We start from the raw sequence: 27187 nt of genomic DNA, 5'->3' as shown, positions 1-27187 counted from the left end.
AGTAACATCAGCACATCTACAACCATTCTTGTTTGTCACTAATGCATACTTTACCTTTTTTATGTTTTTTGTATGGGTGGCTGTTCCCTTTTTATCCATATGTCTCTCCCTGAGTTGCTGTTATTTTGTATTTCAACTGTGGCGTTTGTAAGCTTTCTATTTTTTCTTTTTTTCTTAACAGGTTTGAGAAATGGCCTCAGATAAAATGAAGATTGCTGCCCTGGGTCGACCTTTCACCCTAGGAATGCTCTATGATGCTCGGAAAGATGAAGTGATCCCAGGTAAGTCGTGACATATTAAATATTATTTTTAAAAGAGCTCTGATTATAAGCACTGATTTTAGCAGAATTTCAGCCCTGACTGTGATGACTCTAAAATTGGTACAATGTGACTTTGGTGCTGAAGAAATAAGGGCGTGAGATTTCAGTCAGCCAACTCATGTTTGGAATGTTTATTAAGCAGTATAGCATATTTAGATTTTGGCATCTAGGCTCCGACCTCATCACTCCCTACAGATATGTTTATATAGAGATATTGGGGAGTGATGCACAAATACCTTAACCCCCAGTCGGAGCCTACAGGTGGATGCTGGGGTGGTGGTGGGGCTTACAGAGCAGCAGGCAGCAATACAGATGCAGGGCAACGGCGGCATTGACAGAGCAGAGGGAGAGCTGGGAAATTGTGCAGTTTAAATAGACCGCCAGATTGGAAGGGTTAGTAATTATGGAATAAGGCATGTCATGTGTGTAATCAATGCGACTCGAGTTGACCTGCCTGAACTAACTCGAAGGCTTCGCTCCATTAGTGGAAAACTAATATGGAAGGTTTTGTTGTAATTTTTGATTGTGCTCTCATGCTCAATGCCTTGTTTGCAAGACCAAACACACACACAGTGAAATATCTGCTTTATAATTTTGGCATTGAAAATACAATCTGGCATTAAAAACAAAACCTGAAATGAAAAAAAAAGTAAACATTGCCATTGAAACACACAAACCAGCATAATGTTAAAAGTTAACTTTAATCCAGCCCAGTTCTATGTTTAAAAACCAACAACAGCGAGAAATAAACTTAACAAAACTTGAGGTTTTGGGAGTTTCATGTGAACTCCTTGAAGCCATTGCTGGATGCTAACTGTGTGTTTGATCAGAGGCTACAGAGCAGCTGCTCTCTGGACTAAAGTCTCATTAGCATGCAGATATGTAAATCACTCCCTCCTTGCCCCTCCCCTCAAACCCCTCCTCTCAACACCAAAATGGTGACAAAAAGTTGAAACTGAACGTGCCACTGGAAAAAACAAAAAGTTGATGAAAACAGACAAAAAAGAAAAAAAACAGAAGATTAGGATCAGAATATAGTTAATATAAATTAAATGGAATGATTTGATCTGTTATAATATTGATTTATTAAATATAATATAAAATATTATAAATTATTGTATTATTCTTTAATGACATACAATATAGAACTTTTTCAGTGTTTCAATGCCAACGTTTACTTTTTCTGTTCAGTTTTTCTTTTTTTTGGCCTTTTTATTGCCTAGTGACAGCCGTAGATAGACAGGAAAGGGGAGCAGAGAGAGAGGGGATGACACATCGAACCCTGGCCGCTGCAGTAACTCCGTACATGGGTCGCTAACCGGGCGCCCTCAGTTTTTCTTTTCAATGCCTTTTAATTCAAATTTAATTCACTTTTCTAGCCGCATACTTAAAAAAGGCAACATTGGAGAGAATATAATGTTGATTGTCAAAATACTCTTGCATACTAACATATATATAACACTATAACTGTATAAACATTTTCAAATAGTTCCTATTTAATCTACAGGCACATACAGGAAGTTTATTATTGATACAGCCTTAAACTCTATAATTAGTATCATGTCAAAGAAATAAATATCGAAGCTGTTTAAGGAACTGCTGGCAGCTACAGGTGAAGAAATCCAAATATGATATAGATTTATGTGACTTTATATTAACACAATGGTTTTCCTGCTTTATCAGATAACTGATATTTCATGATTTCTATAGGTTTGACTCTGTGGGATCAAAAAACTCTACAAGAGAAATCAGTTGAAAGCTCTCAGCCCGGCAGTTCATTTCAAATTTCTGCATCTGACTCCATTGAATCCAAGTCCTCTCTGCTGGATATTAACGCTTCTCTGAAGGCCAGTTTCCTGGCTGGACTGATTAAAGTTGAAGGATCTGCTGAATATCTGAATGACACAAAGAAATACAAGAATCAGAGCAGAGTGACTTTTCAGTACAACGCCAACACCACCTTCAAGCAGTTGTCAATGATTGACCTTCAAACCATGGACCCCCAACAGAAAGATCTTATTAAGATGGGCTCTGCAACACACGTAGTCACAGGCATCCTTTATGGGGCAAATGCTTTCTTTGTGTTTGACAGTGAGAAGTTAGAAGCCAGCAGCGTTCAGGACATCCAGGGCGGCATGGAAGCTGTGATAAAGAAAATCCCTGCATTAGATATTGAGGGAAAAGTTGACATCAAGCTGACTGATGAAGAAAAAGCTCTGACCAACAAATTCTCCTGCAAATTCTACGGAGACTTCATTCTTGAAAGCAACCCTGGAACATTTGTAGAGGCAGTGAATGCCTATGCAGAACTTCCAAAGCTGCTGCAACAGGAAGGGAATGGTGTTCCACTGATGGTCTGGCTGATGCCGTTGAAGAGTTTGGATACCAATGCTGCTGGGTTTATGAGCGTCAGTGTTGGAGTATTGAGGAAGGCGGAGAATGCTCTAGAGGATTTAAGGGAGCTAGTAATGAGATGCAACGATTCTCTGGCCGACAGTGTTGGAGAGGATTTTCCACAGATTCACAAGCATCTAACCACTTTCAAAGTATTGTGTAATCAGTATGCAGCTAGCCTCCAGCAGACCATGGCGGAGGAACTTCCTCTCATCCGTGAAGGTAAAGAAAATGAGAGCAAATTAGGAACATTCTTTGAAGACAGAGACAAGTCACCATTCAGTCGTGAGAAACTAAGCAACTGGCTGGATCATAAAGAGAGAGAAATCAACGTCATCAGGTCCTGTGTAGAAATAATGCAGGGAACAAAGATCATCCCGAATCAGTCAGAGCTGGACAGAGAGGTTCTTGCTTCAGGTGTAGAGGATGCTCTGTGCTTCGTTTTCACCTCCCTGGAGACTGCTGACCCCGTCCTGGATGAGATGGGCAACTATGTGGATACACTTCTGTTAGTAAGTACCAATGAAGTCCCGTGGTACTACTCAGATGAAGTTTTAACCAACATGAGAGAAAAAGCCAAAGCTTTCCATGATATTGCCAAAGTCTTGACAAAAAACAGCAGATTCCGCTTCCTGGTTGCAGCCTTTGCCAATGAGAAATACAAAGGAGCTTCAATCTACCATTACAAAGACGGCATACTGGTCAATGAGGATTTCTCAAAGCCTGACATCACTAATGTGAAGGCTGTCACAGACAGAAGAGATTTAATCTGGTGTAAGTACTTAATTTCACTGTTTCATAAATAATAACAGTTTACTCTCCTTCAGAAACCTGATCGGCCACACCTTGTGTTACTCACAATCGGGCCCCGCTCTGGTTCTGTGGCTCATTCGGGCCCCGCTCTGGTTCTGTGGCTCATTCGGGCCCCGCTCTGGTTCTGTGGCTCATTCGGGCCCCGCTCCCCAGCGCTGACTAGCTAACAGCAGCTAGTACAGTTAGCATACGCAGCAGTGCAGCGGTAAGAGACTTCCTGTGTTACAAGAGAAAAGGTCCGTGTTGAAACAATCCTCTGGTACTTCGGTCCCGGAGACGAGGAGCAGCTCCTGAAGCAGTTTAATTTTGGTTTGGTTTTTTGTGTGTCGACTGAGACTCTGAACAGACTGACGGTTAAATCAACTGTTAGGAGGCACTAGTGACATTATTAGATTATTACATCAGCATCAGTGTTAGAGCAGCATTTTACTACTCTATATGCAGTTAGCTTTAGTTTAATTAGTGTTTGGACTTTCTGTATTCTGATTGTTAGTGAAATATTGGATCATTTGAACAGTTATTAAAATTAAACAATGTAAGATGCTTTGAGAAGGGGAAGGTCTCTGGTGGAATTTATAACAATTCAGACACATCTGAACTGTGATGAGGAGACGAGGAGAGGTTACAGGACTACTGGTTGGACCCACTGGTTTAACCTGTATCTAATCTTGTATGTTGTTTTTTATGTAAACTCTTAATCTGTAGTAGTGTAGTAGAGCAGAAGTATGAAATGGAGATACTCAAGTAAAGTATCTTCAGTAAATAGTTACTGTCCACCGGTCAATGTACATATGAGAATGTGAGTGAATGTTAAATAATATGAACCCATCATATCCTTTAAAATATGCTAATAATAATCAACAGATGTAATCTGTGAACCTGGACAGATTCTTTAAATGGAGTCTGAAATATAATCCTGATCTCGTTCTCTCCATCAGACGCCTGTGATCTCACTCTGGATCCAGACACAGCAAACAACAGCCTCACTCTGTCCGATGGAAACAAGAAGGTGACAGTTGGAGCAGCACAGTCGTACCCTGACCTCCCACAGAGATTTGATCAGTTTCCTCAGGTTCTGTGCAGAGAGGGTCTGACTGGGCGCTGTTACTGGGAAGTGGAGTGGAGTACTGGCCGTCCAGAGTATATTATTTTTGGTGTGTGCTACAAAGAAATGCTTCGGAAAGGAAAAGCTAACAACTGCAGGCTTGGATTCAATGACATTTCCTGGTGTTTAGTGTATAACCGGAGTCCACCTACTCTCTATTCAATGCATAACAGCAATACGGTGAATTTAAATCTTCCTCCGACTGGCTACTCCCGACTGGGAGTGTATCTGGACTGGCCTGCTGGCACTCTGTCTTTCTACGATGTCTCATCTGACAAACTGGATCACATTTACAGCTTCAGTACCGGTACCATGTTCTCTGAGCCTGTCTGCCCAGCCTTCGGTCTTTGGGGAGACAACAGCTCAGTGCTTCTGCCTCTGTAAACATGGAAACTCATGATGTGAACTGATCACCGTCTATACAGCCGACAGATTCTGAGTCTTCAGGTCAGCCATTGTTAATGCTGTACAAACTGAAAGAAGTGAGCAACTCCCTGAGCTTTATCCTTGAGTTCTGCCATATTATCATTATGATCAGTTAAACCTCTGAGTAGAGTGGTGTTCAGGTTTACCATTCATTAAGATTACTAAAAACACATATCACACAATTAATCATCTTTATTACTACATATAATCATGTTTGAATATCTTTATTACTACATATAATCATGTTTGAATATCTTTATTACTACATATAATCATGTTTGAATATCTTTATTACTACATATAATCATGTTTGAATATCTTTATTACTACATATAATCATGTTTGAATATCTTTATTACGCATATAATCATGTTTGAATATCTTTATTACGCATGTAATCATGTTTGAATATCTTTATTACTACATTATATGTTTGTATTTTTTTATAATCATGTTTGGATATCTTTATTACTACATATAATCATGTTTGTGAATATTTATTGCGGAAAAAATAAAAAAAATAAAATATCCCAAAAAACAAACAACAAATACAAATCCTGTGTAGTGTTTTGTCTTTTTAATGTTTAAAGATATTTACACTGTAAAACAATGATCTATAAATACAGGTGATATTTATTATTTTAATCTGAATTTATTAAACTTCCAGGATATCTGTCAGTTAACTAACTAATCCATTAAAATTACACAACTAATACTTTTTACTGTTAATGTCACTGATTTTACATAATTTTATAAATGTATTAACAGTATTAAACGTAAAGTTAACTGTTTAATCTAAATAGTAAAAAACTGCAAAAAAAGATAGATTTGCAAAATGTATTTAAACCTTTTAATTAAAAAAAGCTAATTTTCTTTAAATAAGCCAGTTTTTGTTATTTTACATTAGACATGTGAATCTGTATAACAGCTCTGATCATTAATAAGTGTCTCAGTACTGTAAGAGTCTTTTGTCTCTTCTTCACTACATTGGTAAGATTTTTACACACAAACATATGAAGAGTTAAAAATAAATAAAATATGATGTTCTGTTAAAAAAGAAACTACCCCGCAGTTTATGTGTAAATATCTGTGTGTGTAGTGAAGTAGAGACAGAAATCTATTATAAAATGAGTGTTTAGAGACCTTTTTTAATGGTTCAGTGTTACATATTAGAGCTTTAGACAAAGTGCATCCATACAAATGTATTATTAACAGTTTAGTTAGTAATAATTAAGTTTATAGTAGAGTAAAGACGGTATCGGACATGGAGGATCAGTACATATGTACAGTCTATACACCTTTTTATATAAAGATAAATGAAAAGACTATTGGAAACACAGTGTGTAGCATTATAATAAATATATTATATATGTGGAAAATGCTGCCTTAAAAAGGTGGATGAAGAGAAATAAAATGTATGGCACAGTGTATATAAATAATATATATGAATATTTATACAATAAATATGTATTTGTTGTATATACATATTTCATATAATATGTATACTATGAGTTATACTATAAATATCATATCATATTTATATATATATAATAAATATATTTATCATATGTTAACTGTAACCAGGTTTTATTTGGACCACAAATAGAAGTCATTTGACATTTTCTGTAAAGACATCATCAGTTAGAAATACAAAACGTTTTGATCATTATTATTATTATTATTATTATGATTATGATGATTATTATTATTATTATTATTATTATTATTATTATTATTATATTAAATATCGAGCTGATAGAAATATATCAGGTCTAGCTCCACCCCGCTCGGGCGGAGCCAGGGGGACGAATGAAGCGCTCCTTTCTACTCGGTTTTTTGGGGGCTGTTCTGTGCTCCTCCCTCCGTCTCCCCTCATCCGTCTTTTACCTGGATCACACCTCTCCTTCTGTCTCTCCCTGCGACCGGATAAACCTGCAGCCCTGCCCCGGCGACCTGCTCCGAGCGGCGGCGGCGGAGGATGGCGGAGGACCGGTGTGTGAGCGCCTGCCAGCCGGGGATGGTTTAATGCAGGCGGCCACTAAACAGCCAGAATATTCCCATCATACCTCTGCGGGGCTCCACGGTGAGTTCACTCAGGGCCTTTTGTTATCATCAGGCCTTTTTATTATCTTTATGGTCATATTTTCTTTATTATATATCCTGAATTTGACCTCCTTAATTCATGATTTATTTATCTCCTATCAATCAATCAATCAATCAATCAATCAATATAATATTCCATTAATTATCCTATCATGTATTGTGTTAATATATATCTCATACTACTCATTTTAGCCTACCTAGTGTGTTATTACACAACCTGTATGATGTTATTGTGGTATTTCTCTTTATGAATAATGTAATCAGTGGAAGTGTACTTTCCTTCAGTATTTATATTTAATGCTTCAACATTTATACAAACTCATGTATTTAATCTGTAGTTGAGTCCATCTTTCTTTAAAGCTCCAGTGTTTAACATTACTGTAATATAATATTATGTTTTCATTAACGTATAATCACCTGAAAATAAGAATATATATAATAATATTATAATATCTGTATATTATAATATCTGTATATTAAATCTTTATTTTGTGACATTTTGTTAGCTTTAGCCTCCTATGCTTTGACTTATGTATAATATTTGTTTCAGGACTCCCATAATTCCTTTCTCCCTGCAGGCTACCGGCGTTCGTCCTCCTGCATGGCCTCAGTCTCTGCGGGGTTCTGGGGTTCCGCCGCCTGCTGCTCGCACTCCAAACTCTCCAGAGGTGGCAGACTAAAACTGGGACGAGGCTGTTCGCCGCCGTCCATGTTGTCCGGCCGGAGATGTTCGGGTGTGTCCGGCCTCGGGGGCGGAGCCGTGTCCCCGGGGCCCGTGGTGGCAGAGGTGGTGGTGGAGCCCGGCGTGGTGTTGGGGGCCGGCGAGGCCAGCAGGAAGCTGTTCGAGGCCTGTCGGAGCGGAGACCTGGAGAGAGTCCGTAAGTTGGTGTCGGCCGAGAACGTGAACAGCCGGGACACGGCGGGGAGGAAGTCCACGCCGCTACACTTCGCTGCAGGCCGGTGATGTTCTGTCACTAAATCTGTTTCATTTTCAGATGAGAATCTGATGAGAATTCTTCTTCTGTGTGTTTATAGTGTTTATTTGTGCTGTATATTTGTTTTTGTTCTTCGTGTATTTTTTGTTGCGTCGAGCTGGACGGACTCACTGAGAGTTATGTTGTGTGTGTTTGTACAGTAACCACTGAGGCCCCAGAAAACCCTGCTGTTGTTCTTCCAACCCAATTCTTATCTTATTAGTGGTCTGAACAGTTAATTCATCACATTTATTTTTCCCATATTGCTAGTCTGACTAAAATCAGTGAGTAAAGTTATCGTGATAGAGATCACGGTGGCCAGGTTGTCATATGTTAGTTTCATCCTTACTATTAACGTTAAAGCATGCCAGATATCTGTCAGCTTCTACAGCTTCTACAGTGCTCTCCTTCACTGAATTATTAACTGTGATGGAACAAAACCAGACACAAAGACGTCTGAGGGCTCAGACAGCATGTGAATAATAGACAACCTAGACAGTCCTCTCTCTGTCCCTTCAGGTTTCGGCCGTAAAGACGTCGTGGACTTCCTCCTCCAGAACGGAGCCAACGTCCACGCCAGAGACGACGGAGGGCTGATTTCCCTCCACAACGCCTGTTCCTTTGGCCACGCTGAGGTATAGCACCTCCAACCTCCAACCTTGTTTTCCTTCAACCTCCAGAGAGCTTCATGTTTAAACCAACTGTCAACCTATCATCTCCCATCGGTTTGTGGAGAACCGTTTTGAAGCCTCCAGTTTGGCGTTATGGTCGTGGACATGGTGGTTAGTCTGAGCCAGTTCAGGTGACATACTGTGAGTTGAGCTGCTCTCATTGGCTGCTCTTGGTTTGAAAACAATGGCGGCTCGTCTCGTCACACAGGATCTGGTATTCCAGATAAACAGTAAAATGTGTTTGTGAACAGATTTGAGGTGAGAAATAGTCAACAACGGAATCTGGATCCATATCTGATCAGCACTGTTTCACAGTTTGATCTGAGTTTGGTTCATTTTCATCATTTTTTTGTGTATTTTGATGTGTTTTTAATTTATTTTCATTGTATTTTTCATATTTTTTGTGTGTATTTAGTCTATTTTACTCTAAATGGGACCATCATTTACTAAATGAACATCATGCTGTATGAAAGAAGACTGAAACTAGAGACTGAGACCATAAACTCATCAGGAAACTGTTTACTGAGCTCATCAATCAACTGAGAAGTCGACTCATTATGGTATCAGTTTGTATTGCAAATGGAGCTCCCCCTGCTGGCCTTTACATAGAATGCAGGTTTAAGACACTTCACAGACCTGATAGCTCTGTCCATTATATATACTGTCAGTGGTTTAAACCTGTTGTTTTTATGTAGGTGGTGAGCATGTTGCTTCACCACGGGGCGGACGCAAACGCCAGAGACAACTGGAACTACACTCCACTGCACGAGGCGGCCATCAAGGGCAAGATTGACGTGTGTATAGGTACAAACACACTCATATTCACTTGGGAACCAGTGACATCTCAACCGAGGAAACAGTATGTAATGCATGTTTTCTGTGTGTGTGTGTGTGTGTGTGTGTGTGTGTGTGTGTGTGTGTGTGTGTGCGCAGTGTTGCTGCAGCACGGTGCCGAGTCGACCATCAGGAACATAGACGGTCGAACCGCTCTGGATCTGGCAGAACCGTCCGCCAAAGCAGTGCTGACAGGTGCGCTCATTGATGATCTGATTTGGGGGCCAGTGCGCCGATCGTTGCCGTTTACATCCTTACATGCATTAATATGCATGAAAACTACCTGTATAACACATCATGTTATTATATGTATCTTTTTTATATATTTCCGATTGCAATGTGAAGATACATCATGTAAAACCTTCATCAAAACTACCTTCTAACTTCACCATGAAATATAACGATCTTAATCAATACATATTTGGTATTTATGTTGATTGTTTTGACTGTTTTTCAGGTGAATACAGAAAAGATGAGCTTCTGGAAAGTGCAAGGTACAGCAGTGTAATTAATCCATAGAGTACATCGACAGAAAATTAAGTATTTTAATAATTTTTTAAACAAAAATGCATTCATACTTCCATCTATAAACAACACAACTACAGATTAAATGTAGAAAAGTAATCATTAGTTGCAGTCTGAGATATTAAACGGCGCCGATGTCCCATCAGGAGCGGAAACGAGGAGAAGCTGATGGCTCTGCTGACACCGCTCAATGTCAACTGTCACGCCAGCGACGGACGAAAGGTACAGCCACAGTTTCGTTCGCAGACCAGTTTTGTGTCAGTGAATCGAGGTTGCCGTGGTTACCCACCGTCTGTTGGGTTGTTGTTTCAGTCGACACCGTTACACCTGGCAGCCGGGTACAACCGCGTCAATACCGTCCAGCTGTTACTGCAGCACGGCGCAGATGTGCACGCCAAAGACAAGGGGTAAGACAGTGTGTGTGTGTGTTGGTTTTTGTGTATCAAGGGGACAATCGATATCAATACACACCGACACTAGGCGGACATTTTGTATTAGCAGGACGGGGTCAGTGTGTTTCTATAGAGCCAAAGAGCTCAAATCCAAAGTTTCTGCAAAAGTCTTTCTAGCCCACATTTACCAGACATTGTGTATAATCTGTGTAAATATAACAAAATGTAAATGTAAAGGTTATGGAAACTGTCCATAACAATGTAACTAGTTACATCGTACCTTTGCAGGTTTCAGGACTGTAATATTGTAATTGCCTTAGGTGTGTCGAAAGAACATGAATTATTCTTTGAATAAAACCACACAAGTCTGAAGAATATTTTCTAAATCTGACATAAAAAGCATAACATCATCAGTCATCAATTATTTCTGATTTCTTTATCTTCACAAACTCACAAAATGCAACCAAAGACTTGTGCATTAAGAACTGCCGAAGTCTGGTGACAACCCAGCCACTCCACTCATGGTTGGTCTCCCTTGGGCTTATTGCCTACCAAGATTCCAGGCCACAACCATTCCCCAAGCCATTCCGACATTATCACAGCTTCTTTTCAGTCTGGTTGCGGAGAAACTAAAGGCCCGGCTGTGAGACACAGGCTACGAAGGGCTGCATCTATTTTGAGGCATTAACTTGCTTCTGATTCCCCCAAACTGTCATGGCTGACATACAATGGTTTGAGACTGTGATCCCACTGAGTTTCCACAAGGGACACCAGTGAACCAAAGGGTTCTCAGTTTGTAAAAGGTGTGTGATTTTCCACAAGTTAGGAGGAGGTGCAGCGTTCACTGCAACACCTGGTCAATGCAGCCCGTGTTTCAGCTCCCAATGCTAAAAATATGTTTATGTTGCTACCTTATAGAGAACAAATTAAAATGATAAGAACAGACAGTACACTTGCTTTTAGCCAAAATGCCAAAAAAAAAAGATAAAAACTGAAACAAACAAACCCACTGAAACTAAACTGAATCAAAAACAAAATTTTAAAATAAATTGAAATAATAAAAACTGAATACAGAAGTCTAATAACTGGTTTCACTGTGTGTCTCAGGGATCTGGTTCCTCTTCATAACGCCTGTTCGTACGGTCACTACGAGGTTACTGAGCTGCTGCTGAAGGTCAGTTTTCTCTTCTTTGTTTACATTTTATTGTGTAATATTAATATTTGTCTTATGCACATTAAACGCCACCGCTTGTCAATACTTTGTGTTTCCTGTGTGTGTTCAGCACGGAGCCGGCGTTAACGCCATGGACCTGTGGCAGTTCACTCCTCTTCATGAAGCTGCTTCCAAGAACCGAGCTGAGGTACAACACTTCCTAATTCACGATTTATTTCCTCCACTAATTATCATAACGACAGCAACAGGAACTGACCTCTGCCCAGGGTTTGACTGCAGGAAGTCCAGAAGAAAATGTTTTATTCGTACTAAATAATATCTTACTGCCTCTTTTTTATTGTAGTTTGTTGTTAATTAGCTGTTTTTAAAAGTTACTTAATTATAGTCAGTTTATCCAATCAGCCATGACGGTGATCTCCCTTTTCGTCATTCTTGGCGTTGCAGAAACTTATTGTCTATACCTGTGTTTGTGTGCAGGTGTGTTCCCTCCTGCTGAGCTACGGCGCCGACCCCTCCTTTCTCAACTGTCACAATAAAAGCTCCATCGACCTCGCTCCCTCAGCGCAGCTCAAAGAACGGCTGGCCTGTACGTCCGAGTCGTAAATACAGTGTTCGGATGAAAACAACGCGCTCTGAACAGAAAAACAGACATTTATTGCAGTAATACGCACTCCCTCTTCCCCTCCCTCCACCTGTCACCCAGGTGACCATTCCTAAGCCCTGCCCCTTTTTGGTACCTCCTATTTTCCTGTTTGTGCTACCTGCTAATAAAGGAGAAAGTTGACCAAGGTTTGCTCAAATGTTATTGGAGCACAGAGCAAAAATGGGGCGGGGCTTATGAAGGGTCAACTGACTACAAACAACAGTGTAACCTACTCTGTACAATGTTGGTATCAGGATAAATGTTTACCTGATGTTTACCTGTGAGACCAGGTGTTGGTGTATCTAATCCTGGTGTTTGACGCAGTTGTCCTCGTGGATGTTTGACAGATGAGTTCAGAGGTCACAGCCTGCTGCAGGCGGCCAGGGAGGCCGAGGTGGTGTGGGTCAAGAAGCACCTGAGCCTGGAGACCATCACCTTCAAACACCTACAGACTCAAGAGGCTGCGCTGGTGAGACTTTTCATTTACTGTTTCTTTTTATATACTGACATTCAGTAAATTAGCGTACTGGAAGAGATTAAAATTTAAACATGTAAAGATTTACAACAGCTCTCTGTCGTCAAGTAATAAAACTAAGGTAGTAAATATCTCTACCTTAGCATTGTGCGTCTGTCTCTCCGTACCTGAAGAGGAAACAAGTGTGTGAGCTTCTGCTGAGGAAGGGAGCCGACGTCAACGACAGGACGAAAGAGTGAGTCTGACGCTTTTATTTTGGTTTCACAGATTAACAAAACAGAGAAAGAAAATGGCTTCAAAAAGCTTTTAGAACCACAAGAACCACCATTTTATTGTGATGTCACAGTGTTTCTGATGTGATGTCACTGTGCTCCCTCAGCATGATGACCCCTCTCCACCTGGCAGCAGAGAAAGGCCACAACGACGTTATCGAGGTGTTGGTCAAACATGAAGCCAAGGTAACCTTTAACCTGTGGCTGTTTGTCCTGGATGTTGATTGATCTTTCAAGAGTGACCTCTGAAACTCAACAGACAACCTCCTTCCAGGTGAACGCAGTGGATCACCTCGGCCAGACGCCGCTGCACCGAGCCGCTCGCTGTGGACACCTGCAGACCTGCAGACTGCTGCTGAACGCCGGCTGCGATCCGCTGCTCACTTCGCTGCAGGGACTGTCACCTTCAGAGCTGGGCAACGAGAGCGTGCAGGAGATACTGCAGGGTGTGCTGGGGAGGGGATTTCATTCCTATCAGGATAAAAGCATTTCAACCCGGAGGTTGAAGGGGTCTTAGTTCATAAAAATGTTTAAACTTTCTGGGATGGGGTGTACACTGATATTTGAGGCAGGAAAGAGGTTTTAACATGTTTATCAGTTTTATCTGCTAAAAAGTTATAAAAAGAGTGTAAAATGTACAAATTGTCCTTGCTGTTAAAATTAATGCAAACACCATGAGTGTCATGCATTTAGCATTAAGTATCATTAACAATTACATACAGTAGACAGAGTTTCTCTCAGCACTCTACATTGCATTAAACTGTGGCTCCCAACCTGGGGGTCGGGACCTCCACTAGGGGTCGTAAGGCTTCACAGAGGGTCGCAAGACCTTCTTGATTTTAAGGAGTGAGAAAATAATAATAATCACCTTTATTTTTAAAGTGACTTTCAAAATCAGTTACAAGGTACAAACATTGGAAAGTTAGAACAGTAATAACAATAAAAACTATCCACACAGCAAAAAAACATGACAGGATAAAGTGCTTATGTAACAGGTGAGTTTTTTGCAAACAGGATTGTATAAAAAGTTCTGATCAATATTCACAGGAAATAATCTGCTCAGAATTCATCTGAATGTCTCATTTTACACAAACTTCCTGCAGTTGTTGTGTTCACTGTTTGGGTTCATTGTTTATTGGTTGAATATAATAAGAAATATTGCCTGGTTTCACTGAGCTGTGATTATTTTGTGTGTCTCAGCAGAAGGAGTTCTGATCAGGAACTCTGAAGTCGACCGACAGCTGCTAGAAGCCTCAAAAACAGGAGATGTGGAAACTGTCAAGGTAGAAACACTCTAAGGTAGCTTTCTTTTCTGGCAGCCATACTGGAGGTCTGGTCTGCTTAGCAACAGGGACAGAAACAGTTTTAAATCACTCAAATGTGTTAATTTCTGCTTCATTACTTAATGGACCTGATTTATTTTTTCATTTAAAGATGAAAATGACTGAACTGAACCACGCCTTTCGCCTGTAGCGTCACTCAGCAAAATTGAGGATGATAAAGTTTGTTCATTACTTTCTCTCTTTCTGTGTAGAAACTCTGTACGATGCAGAACGTGAACTGCACGGATGTGGAGGGTCGACAGTCGACGCCGCTGCACTTCGCTGCCGGATACAACCGGCTGGCCGTCGTCCAGTTCCTGCTGCAGCACGGAGCCGATGTACACGCCAAGGATAAAGGGTGAGGGTTAATAATGCATGCAGATTGAGTTCTTTATTCCTTTTATCTGCGTTCTTATGTTGAGTGAGAATGTCCTCAAGCTCAAACTGCTGTGAAAGAAACCTTACTGACCTCTGCCCAGTATCCAGAGCATGTTACTGTCACACAGTGAATGTGCTTCTAGTGACTTTAAAAGCTCCAGCAAGCTCAAACAAAGTGTCTCTCTGTCCCTCAGAGGTCTGGTTCCTCTCCATAACGCCTGCTCGTATGGTCACTACGAGGTTGCTGAGCTGTTGGTAATTCACGGTGCTGTGGTCAACGTGGCCGACCTCTGGAAGTTCACACCGCTGCATGAAGCTGCTGCCAAAGGCAAATACGACATCTGTAAACTCCTGCTGCAGGTACGCATACAGTAACACGGCGAGTGAGAGGTAAACCTGGACACAAGTGGGTTTGTTAATGTGTCATTGTTTTCGTGTCATCTCCAGCACGGCGCAGACCCGACTAGGAAGAACCGGGATGGAAACACCCCTCTGGATCTGGTGAAGGACGCCGATACCGACATCCAGGACCTGCTGCGGGGCGACGCCGCCCTGCTGGACGCCGCCAAGAAAGGCTGCCTGGCCCGGGTTAAGAAACTCTGCACACGTGATAACGTCAACTGTAGAGACACACAGGGGAGACACTCGACACCGCTACACCTGGCAGGTACAGAAATACACTTTAAACATCACAGTTACCTTAACAATACATACTGATGTTAGAATATTAATGTAATTATGTAAAATTATGAAGTTTACCTCTGCAGTGTGTTGTGTAGTAGACGAGGAGCACATGTCCTATTTTATTAAAAGTAATAAAATACGTTTTTAATAAAAAATAAAACTCATTAAAAGTGTCTCTGTTAGTGTTTCCAACAATCACCAACTCTGGTTTGGTGGAAATAAATCCTTAATTCACCAGCGTAGATGATAAAAACAGCAGTTTCAGTCGGAGCAGACCGGCTATGGAAACAAACCACAGAGAGGCTGCGATACAACACAGGTAGAGGGAGTGAGACACCATGTGACACTATATCTAACACGAATATAACAATATATATAGAAAAGTTGTTATATTAATGTTCATAATCTTATACTTATGATTTGAATGTTATACTTGTGTTGTTAAGCAGTACAGAAAGAAATTAAAATATTAAATGGTCTGTTCTTACATCGGGAGCAATTTGGGGTTCAGCATCTTGCTCAAGGACACTTCGTCTTGCAGCAAGAGAAGCCGGAGATCGAACCACCAACCTTCCAATTAGTGAACGAACAGCTCTACCTCTGAGCCACAGCCTTTGTTAACCTTCAGTGTGTGTGTGTGTGTCACAGCGGGCTATAATAACCTGGAGGTGGCTGAGTACCTGCTGCAGCACGGAGCGGAGGTCAACTCTCAAGATAAAGGAGGACTGATTCCTCTGCACAACGCTGCCTCCTACGGGGTGAGGAGGGGAATAACACACACACACACACACACACACACACACACACAGATTTTACTGTCATTTAATGTCAATAAACTGATCAAAATGAGGCTGAAATAACTTTTGTTGTGGTGTCGGTCGTTTAAAGACACTACGTAACATTTATAAATGTTAGCTAGAGTTTCTGAAAAAATCTGTGAAAATTGCGTAAAAACACATTATAGTTTCCATTGTGGTTGAATCCTTGAACTGACTGCTTTAACTCAGTCCTCTGATTGATGAGCGACTGATTGCAGAGACCGAAAGTGGACACAAACACACACCAGTGATGAGGAAGGAAATGACAGATGTGAGTGTGCTCCTCAGGCCTCTCGTCCAGTCAGATCAGTTGATTAAAACAGACTCAACCATCATTCTCTATTCATCCCTTGCTCTCTCCTCCACCTCTAGACCTCTCTTTATCTCTCTTATTTCGTCGTCCTTTCTTTAACATTCGCTCTTGCAGCCGCAGTTTGGCTGGTGGAAAAAGTGTCCATCTTCATATACAGTCTGTGGGCTACACAATCATATTTAGAGTAACGTTACTATCTGCAATGTTCCTATGTTTTATTTGGACCATTAACTCCATGCTACTAACTAGCTCGCCGATTACAAATCGCCCATCAGCCAACACTACGAAGCAACCAACACCAGACCCACAATGCGCAGTCAAGACACAGCCAGACGGACCAACTTAGCTTAGCTACAGTTAGCCACATCGCTCTTGGCTAGTAGAAAGCTACTGTTAGCTTTGCGCCGCTACATCATTTATTTCTGACTAAAATCAACACAGTTTTTTAGAATCTATTAGTTAGTATCTGTTAATGACTTTAATAACTTTAATATGGAACTGATACATGGAGTCATTGTCTCGTTTTGATCTTCCAGCACGTAGACGTGGCCGCTCTGCTCATAAAGTTTGACGCCTGCGTCAATGCCACCGATAAGTGGGCGTTCACTCCGCTGCACGAGGCCTCTCAGAAGGGCCGGACACAGCTGTGCGCCCTCCTTCTGGCTCACGGAGCGGACCCCACCCTCCGAAACCAGGAGGGACAGTCGCCGCTGGACTTGGTCACGGTCTGTCCCACGCTGATTTAAAAGGACAGTCCGGAATTAAAACTTATTGTGCTGTCTTTCCTTTCTCTTTTTCACCTTCTCCTCTTCCTCCTCCTGCAGGCTGATGATGTTCGGGCTTTGCTAACAGCAGCCATGCCTCCCTCCACTCTCCCCGGCTGTTACAAACCTCAGGTCATCAGCGTGGCAGCGCCAACTTCTGTTTCTCCACCTGTCGCCGTGGTCCCACCACTCCTCTCCTCCTCCTCTCCCTCCTCCTCCTCTAGTCTTGATGCCACAACAGCAGCTACGACCAACAGTAACAGCAACGCTGCGTCCAGTGCTTCAAATTTGTCACCACCACTGCCATCTTCATCGTCCTCTGCGTTTCCTGAGATGTCGGCGCTGCTGTCGGTGGTCAAGAAGAAAGAGGAAGGTGAGAAAGTTAGAAATTAATTAGATATGTGATTTCTAGACACAGGCAGATACAGACCCCTACACAAACCATAAGCAGGTGGCGCTATAATCAATGTAAACACACTTTTAAACATCACATTATGGTAAAGTTGTGAAATGGGTCAAAATGCCTTTGACTAACATGTTTTTGAAGCCAATCTCGTACATTCTTATATCCACGTGTTCCCTGAATTCAGCTGAATATCGTATTACAGGTCTTGCCAACTTCAACAAATTGCCTTAAATAAAACCTTACTTGTTTTACGATGCGATGACTCCAAACTGCACAGAGAATCTCTGGGCCAAGAATTTTGATAAGTTAAAAAAATGCACAAGTTGTAAAAGAACAACTTCCTGACAACCTGACCAACTATTAGGCAAATCCCCACTGAGGCTGTGTGCAAAACATAGCGCGAATCGACCACTAGGTGGCGCTTTTATTGCAGGAAAATGTGCTAAAGTACACAAAAAATGACGACTCGATTACAGTAAAATGAGTAATTGTAATTAGCTACTTCCACCTCTGACTGCTAGCTAATCTCATTTATTGTTATTGTAGTTCCAGGAGCTGAGCACAGTATTTGTCAGTTCCTGAAGAACCTCGGACTGGAGCATCTTCTGGAGATCTTTGACAGAGAGCAGGTGAGCTCATCAAGATGCAACATTTACTCAGAATATGAATATAAATAACAAATGTTGGTTTTGAGAACAATGGCATCATCAGGGAGAAAAAAACAGCTGGAAGATTGTTCCTAAAACTATCAGAAAAACTCTCCAAATTGTTCATTTAGACGACATTCCTGCAGTTATTGTGTTCACTGTTCGTGTTCATTGCACAGTTTATCAGCTGTTCTGTATTTGTTGAATTCTCCCTGAAGGAAAGAGGTTGTAAATGTAGGAAAATGACTGCATATAAAAGCAGATTGCAAACTGTTGCAAAGACACTGCAGAGCTTTAGTCAAAGCAGAGTAAATTATCTACTGCCGGTGATTCAGATTCACTGATGTTTGTGTTCAGATGTTAAAGCTGACGTTATTCATATTCTGGCCACTTGGGGGCAGCAGAGCAGTCTGTAAACAGTGTGTGTGTGTGTGTGTGTGTGTGTGTGTGTGTGTGTGTGTGTGTGTGTGTGTGTGTGTGTGCAGATCACTGTGGATGTGCTGGTGGAGATGGGTCACCGCGAGCTGAAGGAGATCGGCATCAACGCCTACGGACACAGACACAAGATCATCAAAGGAGTGGAGAGGCTCATCAGCGGGCCGCAGAGTGAGGACGCGCCACACACACACACACACACACACACACACACACACACACACACACACACACGCACACACTTAAACACTACATATTAATCACTTCGCGTTTGCATCAAATGCAAGAAAAGATTTGTGAAACAATATGATGTATAATCTTGATCTCTGTGTGTGTGGGTGTGTGTGTGTGTGTGCGTGTGCCAGGTCTGAACCCCTATCTAACGCTGAATACAGCCAATAGTGGGACGATATTGATCGACCTCGCAGCTGATGACAAAGAGTTCCAGTCAGTAGAGGAGGAGGTACGGGGTTAAAGATGTGTTGTTAGATGAGAGTGACCGCAGCCCCCTTTTGATTGAAACTGTAATAGTGCCTTGTGCTACATTTTCTACATCAAGCAAACATAAACATCCCCAATAAGCAAAAGATAATAATCCTGTGTGTTCAGGATAAGAATGTGAAACTGAGGGACCCGGACAGTCAGTATGTGTTAACAAAACACTAGCTAATTATCTAACAAACGACTGATGCTGATTAACTAGTTAGTTGTTGGGTTCAAATAGAAGCAGTACTAAAAAATGGTTGATATCATCTTGGAGGGGTCGTTATGCGTTCTTGTTGTTTCTCACTTGACCTTCAGATTCAACCAATGAAAACCTTGTTTGTGTTGAACAGATGCAGAGTACGATCAGAGGGCACAGAGACGGCGGCCATGCTGGAGGAGTCTTCAACAGATACTCGCTGGTCAAGGTAACGATCCAGTAGTTGATGACATATTTTGTTTTGGATCAAAGTGGCGGAAAGAAACCAGTTAGTAATCCTCTGTTACTGCTGTCAAGTCCTGGTCACTGTCCTCACCTCTATCTGACCTCTGTCTGACCTCTATCTGACCTCTGTCCGACCTCTATATGACCTCTGTCTGACCTCTATATGACCTCTGTCCGACCTCTATCTGACCTCTGTCCGACCTCTTGTGTTTCAGATCCAGAAGGTCTGTAACAAGAAGCTGTGGGAGCGGTACACCCACCGCAGGAAGGAAGTTTCAGAGGAAAACCACAACCACTCCAATGAACGCATGCTCTTCCACGGTCAGAATATGAACAGTCCTACCAGAAGTAGCAGTAGTACTGATTGTTGTAATAGTACTGCTTGTAGTGGTCGCATGTAGCAGTTGAAGTATGGATGAATGCACCAGTAAATGAAGTAGTAGCAGCTGGAACAGCCCTTATAGTATAGCACTTATCTCTTCCCAGGCTCTCCGTTCGTCAACGCCATCATCCATAAAGGTTTTGACGAGCGCCACGCCTACATCGGTGGGATGTTCGGTGCCGGGATCTACTTCGCCGAGAACTCTTCGAAGAGCAATCAGTACGTTTACGGGATCGGAGGAGGGACCGGCTGCCCGCTGCACAAAGACCGCTCTTGCTACGTCTGCAACAGGTACTCGAATATCCAAACTGACTGAACACCTAATGCATTCCTGTCCAGCTAACAATCCGGCAAACCGACATCTTGAGTTATGAATACGTTATGTAGTGTATTTTTTTTGCGTTGTTCTATTTCTACGCTACCGTTTTACTTTTAGTGTTTTTTGTTCCTCTCAGGCACCTGTTGTTCTGCAGGGTGACTCTGGGGAAATCCTTCTTGCAGTTCAGTGCCATGAAGATGGCTCACTCCCCGCCGGGTCACCACTCTGTTACCGGCAGACCGAGTGTTAACGGCCTCGCTCTGGCTGAGTACGTCATCTACAGAGGAGAGCAGGTTGAATACATTTTATACATGTCTATTGTGCTTATCTGCCATTTGTTGTTTTAAATGTTTTAATTTATCGGTTGTTTTTCTCATTTATTTGTGTTATTAATCTTCTGAACTCTGATACTAAAATAAAAATATATTGTGGTGTAATTTATGTTGATTGGCACTCTGCGACCCGACCTTTGGTTCCTGTAGCGCAGTCAGGTTAGCTTTGAAGGGCAGAGTGGTCTCCTACATAAAAGAGAGCACAGCAGATAGTCACTGTATAAGTGGGGAGCACAGACGATTGGACACATAATGTCTTCTGCCAAAACCAATAGCTGTTCAGAAGTGGCACTTCAGAAATCGAGCATGAATAGATGTCCACTCGAGCAATCAGCGGTGCTATTAGTGTGTGAAATTACATGTGGTGGTCGGCTGTAAGGCTGATGGCAGCGGGACCGAGGAGATGAAGAGGAACTGGGACCATTATAGCAGAGCTGTTCATCCCTGAACCTTCTCATATTATCACATTTTCAATCTGATGCTGTTTCAAACCCTTAAAGTGACTCTGTAAGATAATGTGAGACAATGAGTGACAGTGAGTCACAGTTTGATTAGCTCTGATACAAAATCACAGGACTGAAAGCAATAGTTAAACCGACTGGGACATATGTTTAATCCCTTTTTGTACTCAATATGTTGTTTTTAAATGTATTTATTGTTTTTTATTATTAAAGTGTAATTACTGGAGCTTTTACTGTCACTAGAAGCACATTCACTATCGTTTGTAAACCTTTCTTTGTGATACCTGTGTTGTAGCTGAGCTCAGAGAGGCTAACTCCCCGGTATGTGTGTGTGTCTTTGGGGGAGCTGTCAGTGAGGGATCAAGGTAAAGATTGCAGTCCGGTGCTTCTACAGCGTCTAAAGTCCGAACCAAGTCAGCAGAGTTATGGTAACTGGTTGTGGCCTTGAGTGTCTGTTGTTCCAGAGTGTCAGTGAATGCCTCTCTGCTGCCCACAGGCCTATCCAGAATATCTGATCACGTACCAGATCATGAAACCTGACGAGTTTGCAGACGGATGAGGACGACGAAGGAAGTGGAGACAAATAACTAAAGAAGATGAAGAGCGCTCATCTGATCAGTTGAGCGTTAATAACTGCATGCACAAAATAACCTTTATTTATACAATGTATAAAACATTTTTACCAGATTCCTTGTTTGTTTTATGCACTTTATTAACCACAGCTGGTGTCATGATGTGATGTGACTGTTGATTTTGTTCTTTTTGTCACTAACAGTATCGTCCAGTGATTCAGGGTACAGCCCTTTCTGACAGGATGTGTCAGTTTCATCACATCGGTGTCCCCGTTAGACGAATGACGCCATCATCAAAGCTTCTGATCACGCTCGACTGCCAGTTGGATGCCTCAGTACTTTTCCTTCCTAAGCCCCGCCCACTTTTTGCTCCGTGCTCCAAACACAGCTAACTTAAAATGTGAATCCTTGTTCTCCTTTCCTGTACTATGCTATGTGCTAGGCTAATCCAAGTTGAAAAGATATCCACATTTTCAAAAGGTTAAAAGATAAAAGCGACACATACATAGACACATCCTACTAATGTTAGCAAAATGCTAGCTAACCAGTTAATTAGTTAATCTACTTCAATAGGAGCACAGAGCAAAAAGGGGCGGGACTTAGGAAGGGTTAAAAAAAGGCCCGTTTTCAAAAACAAAACAACCAAGTTCACCAAATGTGCTTTTAAAGTAATGTATAAAGTCAAAGATGGCCGAAATGTCTTCATCCACTCAGCAACTTGTGATTTTTAAACTGAAGTTACATGAAAATGATCAGAACTGCAGTTAATGTTGTTTAATGGCTCCAAACAACATAAGAAATGAACACTAATGTTGCTGTTCAGCAGGAGACACACTGATGTTTCTGAAAATGACTCATCCCATCTGAAGAGTCTCTCCTCACTAACATTTCTAAAAAGCAGCTCTACGTGTTGCCTGGCAACATCCTAACGAGGTGAAGTATTCAATTAATTTATGAAGATGTTGTGTATACTTATTTTTTGTACAAGCATGTCAGTTTATTAGAGTTTATAATGTAAAATTAAATATCTCTTTCTGGGTATTTGAGGCAGTGTTTTCTGAATGAAAAGTCTGATTGGGCTGTACGGTGGTGATCAGCCATTGACACAATATGAGGAAAAAAAACATGTTTATCGACAGCTTCAGCCTCTTTTGAATGAGTACAAATGCACAAACGTCCAGGCCGACCCAGTGTGGCTCCGGTCCAACCACTCCCAAGTCACCAGATACTGCAGCTCAGTCGATGGCCCTTCCACTTCAAAATATGATGTTTTAGGTATCTGGTGTCATTTCTGGACGCGCCCCACCATCACAGTCAGGTGATGGAGTATAAGGAGGTGGATGGATGGCTCAATCAAACACAGGACTTTAACCCTGCAGTTCGTAACTTAAACAATTTCTTCTAAGTTACATTTATTCATGTAATTAAGTTACGTAACTTTATTCCTAATCGTAACAAAGTTGTTTTTGTGCCTGAACATAACCAAACTGTGACTGTTTCACATTACATTACATTAGTGACGAAGCTCACGTGGTTCACAGTTCTAATGACGTCTGAGTGATACGTTAAAGCTCACATACATACAGTAACTCAGACCTCGGTGGGTTTCTTGAGTCGGACTGTAAAAACGTTCAGAGGGACAACAAATTGTGAATGTTGTGTATGTAAATGTGCTCTGACTGTTCTGCTGTCGTCTGTAATGTGAAGTTAATGGGCACTAATGGGGACGTTTCCTGCCCTGATGCATGGTACTGCGGTGCTGTCTGACTGGGAGGAAAACAGCAGCTGAATGTGAGACGGAGAGTAAACATCTCACCGACTCTATGAACTGATAGATAATAATGGTGCTGTTTAAGAGTTCATTGGTTGTGGCATTTTGGAAGCAAACTCACACTGTATGTGTTGAAAATGGTCATTAACAGGAAAAACATTCAATCATGATGTATAATAAATAGATGTTGTCAGTCAAAGACGTGGAGGCAGGATGTGAGGAGGGAACGAAACTTTTGCATCTAGTAAACAAATGTGAAATATTAAACTTAAGTCTACCTACGAACCTCTAAAATAAACATTGGTGGCTTATAATGATACTTTATTGTCAGATATTTTTCTTGCATCACACCAGCTCCATTTGCAACATGCAAAAAAGGAACAAAGATACATACTACAATATTCAATCCTTCATCTGTTGAACCCTGTATTTCAGGTTTGATGGCTACAGTTTCAGCCCACAGTTGAAATATGACCACTTCAAACGACCATTTTGTATTTTGAAAATGTCAGAAATAGATTCAGCATCCTCAATAACCCCCAGAACCACTCCTATATTGTCCAGATCAGGCCAAGCAGCTGCTGAAACATATATTATTAATGCTATTTATGCTAGTTGTCCAACATATGACTGAGACTGAACATTTCTAACAGAAAACTTTGGTTTCATAATTTCTGAGTTCACGTTGCTGTCAGTGTGTCTTTAAAGACATCTTGGGAAAGGGGGTGCCGACTGTAAGCTAATACTATTTGGGGTCCCTTGGTATAGATAATTCTGGCAAAAGCATTAAGTCTGACATTAAAACAGTCTTGTTGGATTTCAGATACAGAGGAAGAACTGTGTTAAGCTGTGACATATTGAAATCTTCAATGACATTAAAGCTGTAATCTGCCATCATCACTCCATTTTTATATCTTTAAATAACTAATTAAAACCAAACTGATGATAAGCATGAACACTGACACAAACAGTGTGATAAGAACAACTTAAAATGACAGAAACCATCTTTGGTAAAAATGTATTTGATTTTTTTAGTTTGTCCCGTCTGGTAACATTGAGGCTTTATGAGCTATACTGCAGTCAGCCACCAGGGGGCGATATACTTTATCTGTAATATTCCACCAGCTGGAGCGCCAAAGAAATACAGTAAAATATCAGAAAATAACAGACTCATAAAAATACAGTAATTTTCTGTAATTAAAATACTGTTTTTAGTTTTAATTTTACATTAACTTTTTATTTTCCCAGCAGGTTACAGTTGATTTCAGAGGACCACAGTGATTTAGTCCTCTTTAAACCTGCAGACAGACTTACACTATCAGATCTCCAGTAATTGTCAAACACATTTTCATTATCAAACGCCTCAGAAAGTTTATGGTAAAACCAATTAAAACTTAAATCCTCCGAGATTCATCCGTAGCAAAGCACTGAGCCACGGAGCCGAGGCCTGAGGGGTCAAAACAGAAGAGACTTTCCTGATGTTCACTAATGAGTCCGGAAATAAGAGACAGATGGGAAGAGAAAATTAATAAAAAGATTTTCTGTAAATGTTTTTGCATAAATTGTTGAATAGGGAAACAATGGGGGGTTAAAATACATTTTTAATTTTACCTGGATGTTAAACATTCTTGGGAGCAAACATGCTCTCTTGAACACTTTCACTTGTTCACCTGCAGCACCGACACCTGATGTGAGTGAGTGATTGGACACCAGGTGTTGTTGATCAGTTGAATTGGAGCAGAGCAATATAAGAGCAGACCAGCTTCAGGACAGACACAGTACTGAGTTCAACCTGCTGGAGTTTAACTGTTTGTGCTGCTTTAGTGTTTGGAGTTTCAAAATGATGCTTGGACTGGTTCTGAGGTGAGTTTGATGCTCAAGTGTTCAACTTAATGTCTTAACTTTTTCTTTTTCATGGAGAAAAACCTGAATGTCATAAAATGTTTACAGGGTTTCTGGGATTTGTTTCCTGCTCTTCAACAGTGGTGCTTGTTACCCTGCGGTTAAAGGCGGTAAGTCTCACTGTTTTTAGCTCACCTTGTTAATGCTGTTTCTGGTTCAGACTTGTTGAGCCATGTAACTATATAAGTCTCTGTTAGCTACTCTTGCCAGCTGGCTAGGCTACTAGTTTTTGATCCACTAACATTACCTCAACAAGCATAGTTAAGGCATGTTCAACTAAAGATTTCCCTTGTTGACTAGTTGTTGCACACTTATATTGGACATTAAACCTTTGAACAGCAGCCTCTTAAATTCTAACAGAAAGCTGTAATGCCTCTGAATGTGTCAGAACAACTGAACACTAAATTTTATTTCAAAGTATAACCTCACAAAAGGTCTCATTTGAAACCCTGAATAACTCAAACTTCCAGGTAGATGGCTAATGGGACTGCTTATTAGCTAATCACGGTGGCTGGTAGTGCAAAACAAATTTACAAACTCTGAAACAAATTTACAAACTCTGAAACAAATTTACAAACTCTGAAACAAATTAACAAACTCTGAAACAAATTAACAAACTCTGAAACAAATTAACAAACTCTGAAACAAATTTCAAGTCAAAATCGTACGGAAGGGAATGTACTAAACGCCGGATCTGACCCGGAGTGATTGGTGAGCGGTTTGTTGTGGAAAGAGTTGTGCGGTTTATATGGAGTTTCAGATGTTGCAGCATGTCTGGTCCTTCCGTCTGCCCGCAGCCTTTAAAAACTCCAGAGACCGTCACACGAATCACAAAACCTTAATACCTGCCCCAAATGGTTTCCACAAACGGGCAAACATCTTGAAACTCCTATAAACCTCACACTCTTTCCCAACAAACCGCTCCTAATCACTTCGGTCGATCCGGCATTTAGTACATTCCCTTCCGTCATTTTGACTTTGTAAACTTGTTTCGAGTTTGTAATTTGTTTGAGTTTGTAAATTTGTTTTGCACTTCCGCACCGTAGCTAATAGCAGCTAGTACAGTTTCTGTTCTGTGACTATCCAACTAATTCAGAGTATCAACCAAGACTTTTCTTGGCAATTAAAAGTTGACGATTCTAGGGCAGCCCTAGAAATTCGTAGCTGGCCGTAAGGTATCCCACAGCCCCTCACTGAAGTGGTTCTCTGTTCTAGATCAGTAAGCCACCAACATAAAGGTGTATTGGTCTACAGACAACATGACAATCTGCTACTCCCCACTTTATTTTACTTGTTCAAGTTGACTTTGACTTGACTCTTAAAGCTGTCTTTGACAAATAATTTTTTTTCTGTCTCTGGTTTCAGGTCAGACAAATCCTAATGCAGCTGCCACCAGTGGGCTTAGTGGATCTCTTCCTTATGCCGCTGCTCCTGCAGCCGGCGGCTTAGGTTACAGACCTGTGCCTTACGGAAACCCGGCTGTTGCAGGTGTTCCTGGAGGAGCAGACTCCTCATTCTACAACCCAAGCAACTGGATGCCATCCCGTGGTTTTCCAGACTTCAGCGTCTGGGAAACGGATAACCAGGAGATGGCGCAGAGCGGGAAGGATCAGTCTGATGTGCCGCCTCCAG

The 27187-nt window shown here is 41.3% G+C and overlaps 2 protein-coding genes across 5 annotated transcripts in view; both read left to right on the top strand.

The window, feature by feature from the left end:
• The window catches only part of LOC127372975 (stonustoxin subunit beta-like), a 30966-nt gene extending 25522 nt beyond the window's left edge, over positions 1-5444 (top strand). Inside the window, exons 2-4 of one of the 2 annotated variants that reach the window (XM_051416981.1) lie at positions 182-281; positions 2031-3488; positions 4466-5444. In XM_051416981.1, the coding sequence (XP_051272941.1) occupies positions 191-281; positions 2031-3488; positions 4466-5016 (2100 nt within the window). In that variant the 5' untranslated portion in view covers positions 182-190 and the 3' untranslated portion in view covers positions 5017-5444. The remainder of the gene's footprint in view (positions 1-181; positions 282-2030; positions 3489-4465) is intronic. The other variant, XM_051416980.1, reaches the window with a different exon arrangement.
• A 1429-nt stretch (positions 5445-6873) lies between these two features.
• LOC127372965 (poly [ADP-ribose] polymerase tankyrase-2-like) lies at positions 6874-23972 on the top strand. Of its 3 annotated transcripts, none has more exons than XM_051416946.1 (31): positions 6874-7141; positions 7740-8117; positions 8655-8770; positions 9502-9610; positions 9740-9835; positions 10098-10134; positions 10312-10387; positions 10478-10572; positions 11665-11731; positions 11841-11918; positions 12209-12317; positions 12722-12843; positions 13023-13084; positions 13229-13307; positions 13396-13567; positions 14322-14404; positions 14656-14801; positions 15016-15181; positions 15269-15488; positions 16154-16263; positions 17173-17361; positions 17461-17773; positions 18353-18435; positions 18939-19059; positions 19254-19351; positions 19725-19799; positions 20032-20137; positions 20303-20489; positions 20654-20810; positions 21807-21928; positions 22086-23972. In XM_051416946.1, the coding sequence occupies exons 1-30, from the start codon at positions 7084-7086 to the stop codon at positions 21867-21869; spliced, it is 3771 nt and encodes a 1256-aa protein (XP_051272906.1). In that variant the 5' UTR covers positions 6874-7083; the 3' UTR covers positions 21870-21928; positions 22086-23972. The 3 variants fall into 3 exon arrangements, with proteins under 3 accessions (XP_051272906.1, XP_051272905.1, XP_051272904.1); XM_051416945.1 differs by having other exon boundaries at positions 6879-7141; positions 12993-13084; positions 14325-14404; XM_051416944.1 differs by having other exon boundaries at positions 6879-7141; positions 12993-13084.
• The last annotated feature ends 3215 nt before the right edge of the window (positions 23973-27187 follow it).

The sequence above is a fragment of the Dicentrarchus labrax genome, unplaced genomic scaffold (assembly GCF_905237075.1).
Source record: "Dicentrarchus labrax unplaced genomic scaffold, dlabrax2021, whole genome shotgun sequence".
NCBI lineage: Eukaryota > Metazoa > Chordata > Actinopteri > Moronidae > Dicentrarchus > Dicentrarchus labrax.
The sequence above is the reverse complement of the archived record's forward strand: the minus strand, read 5'-3'. Positions and strand labels throughout refer to the sequence as shown.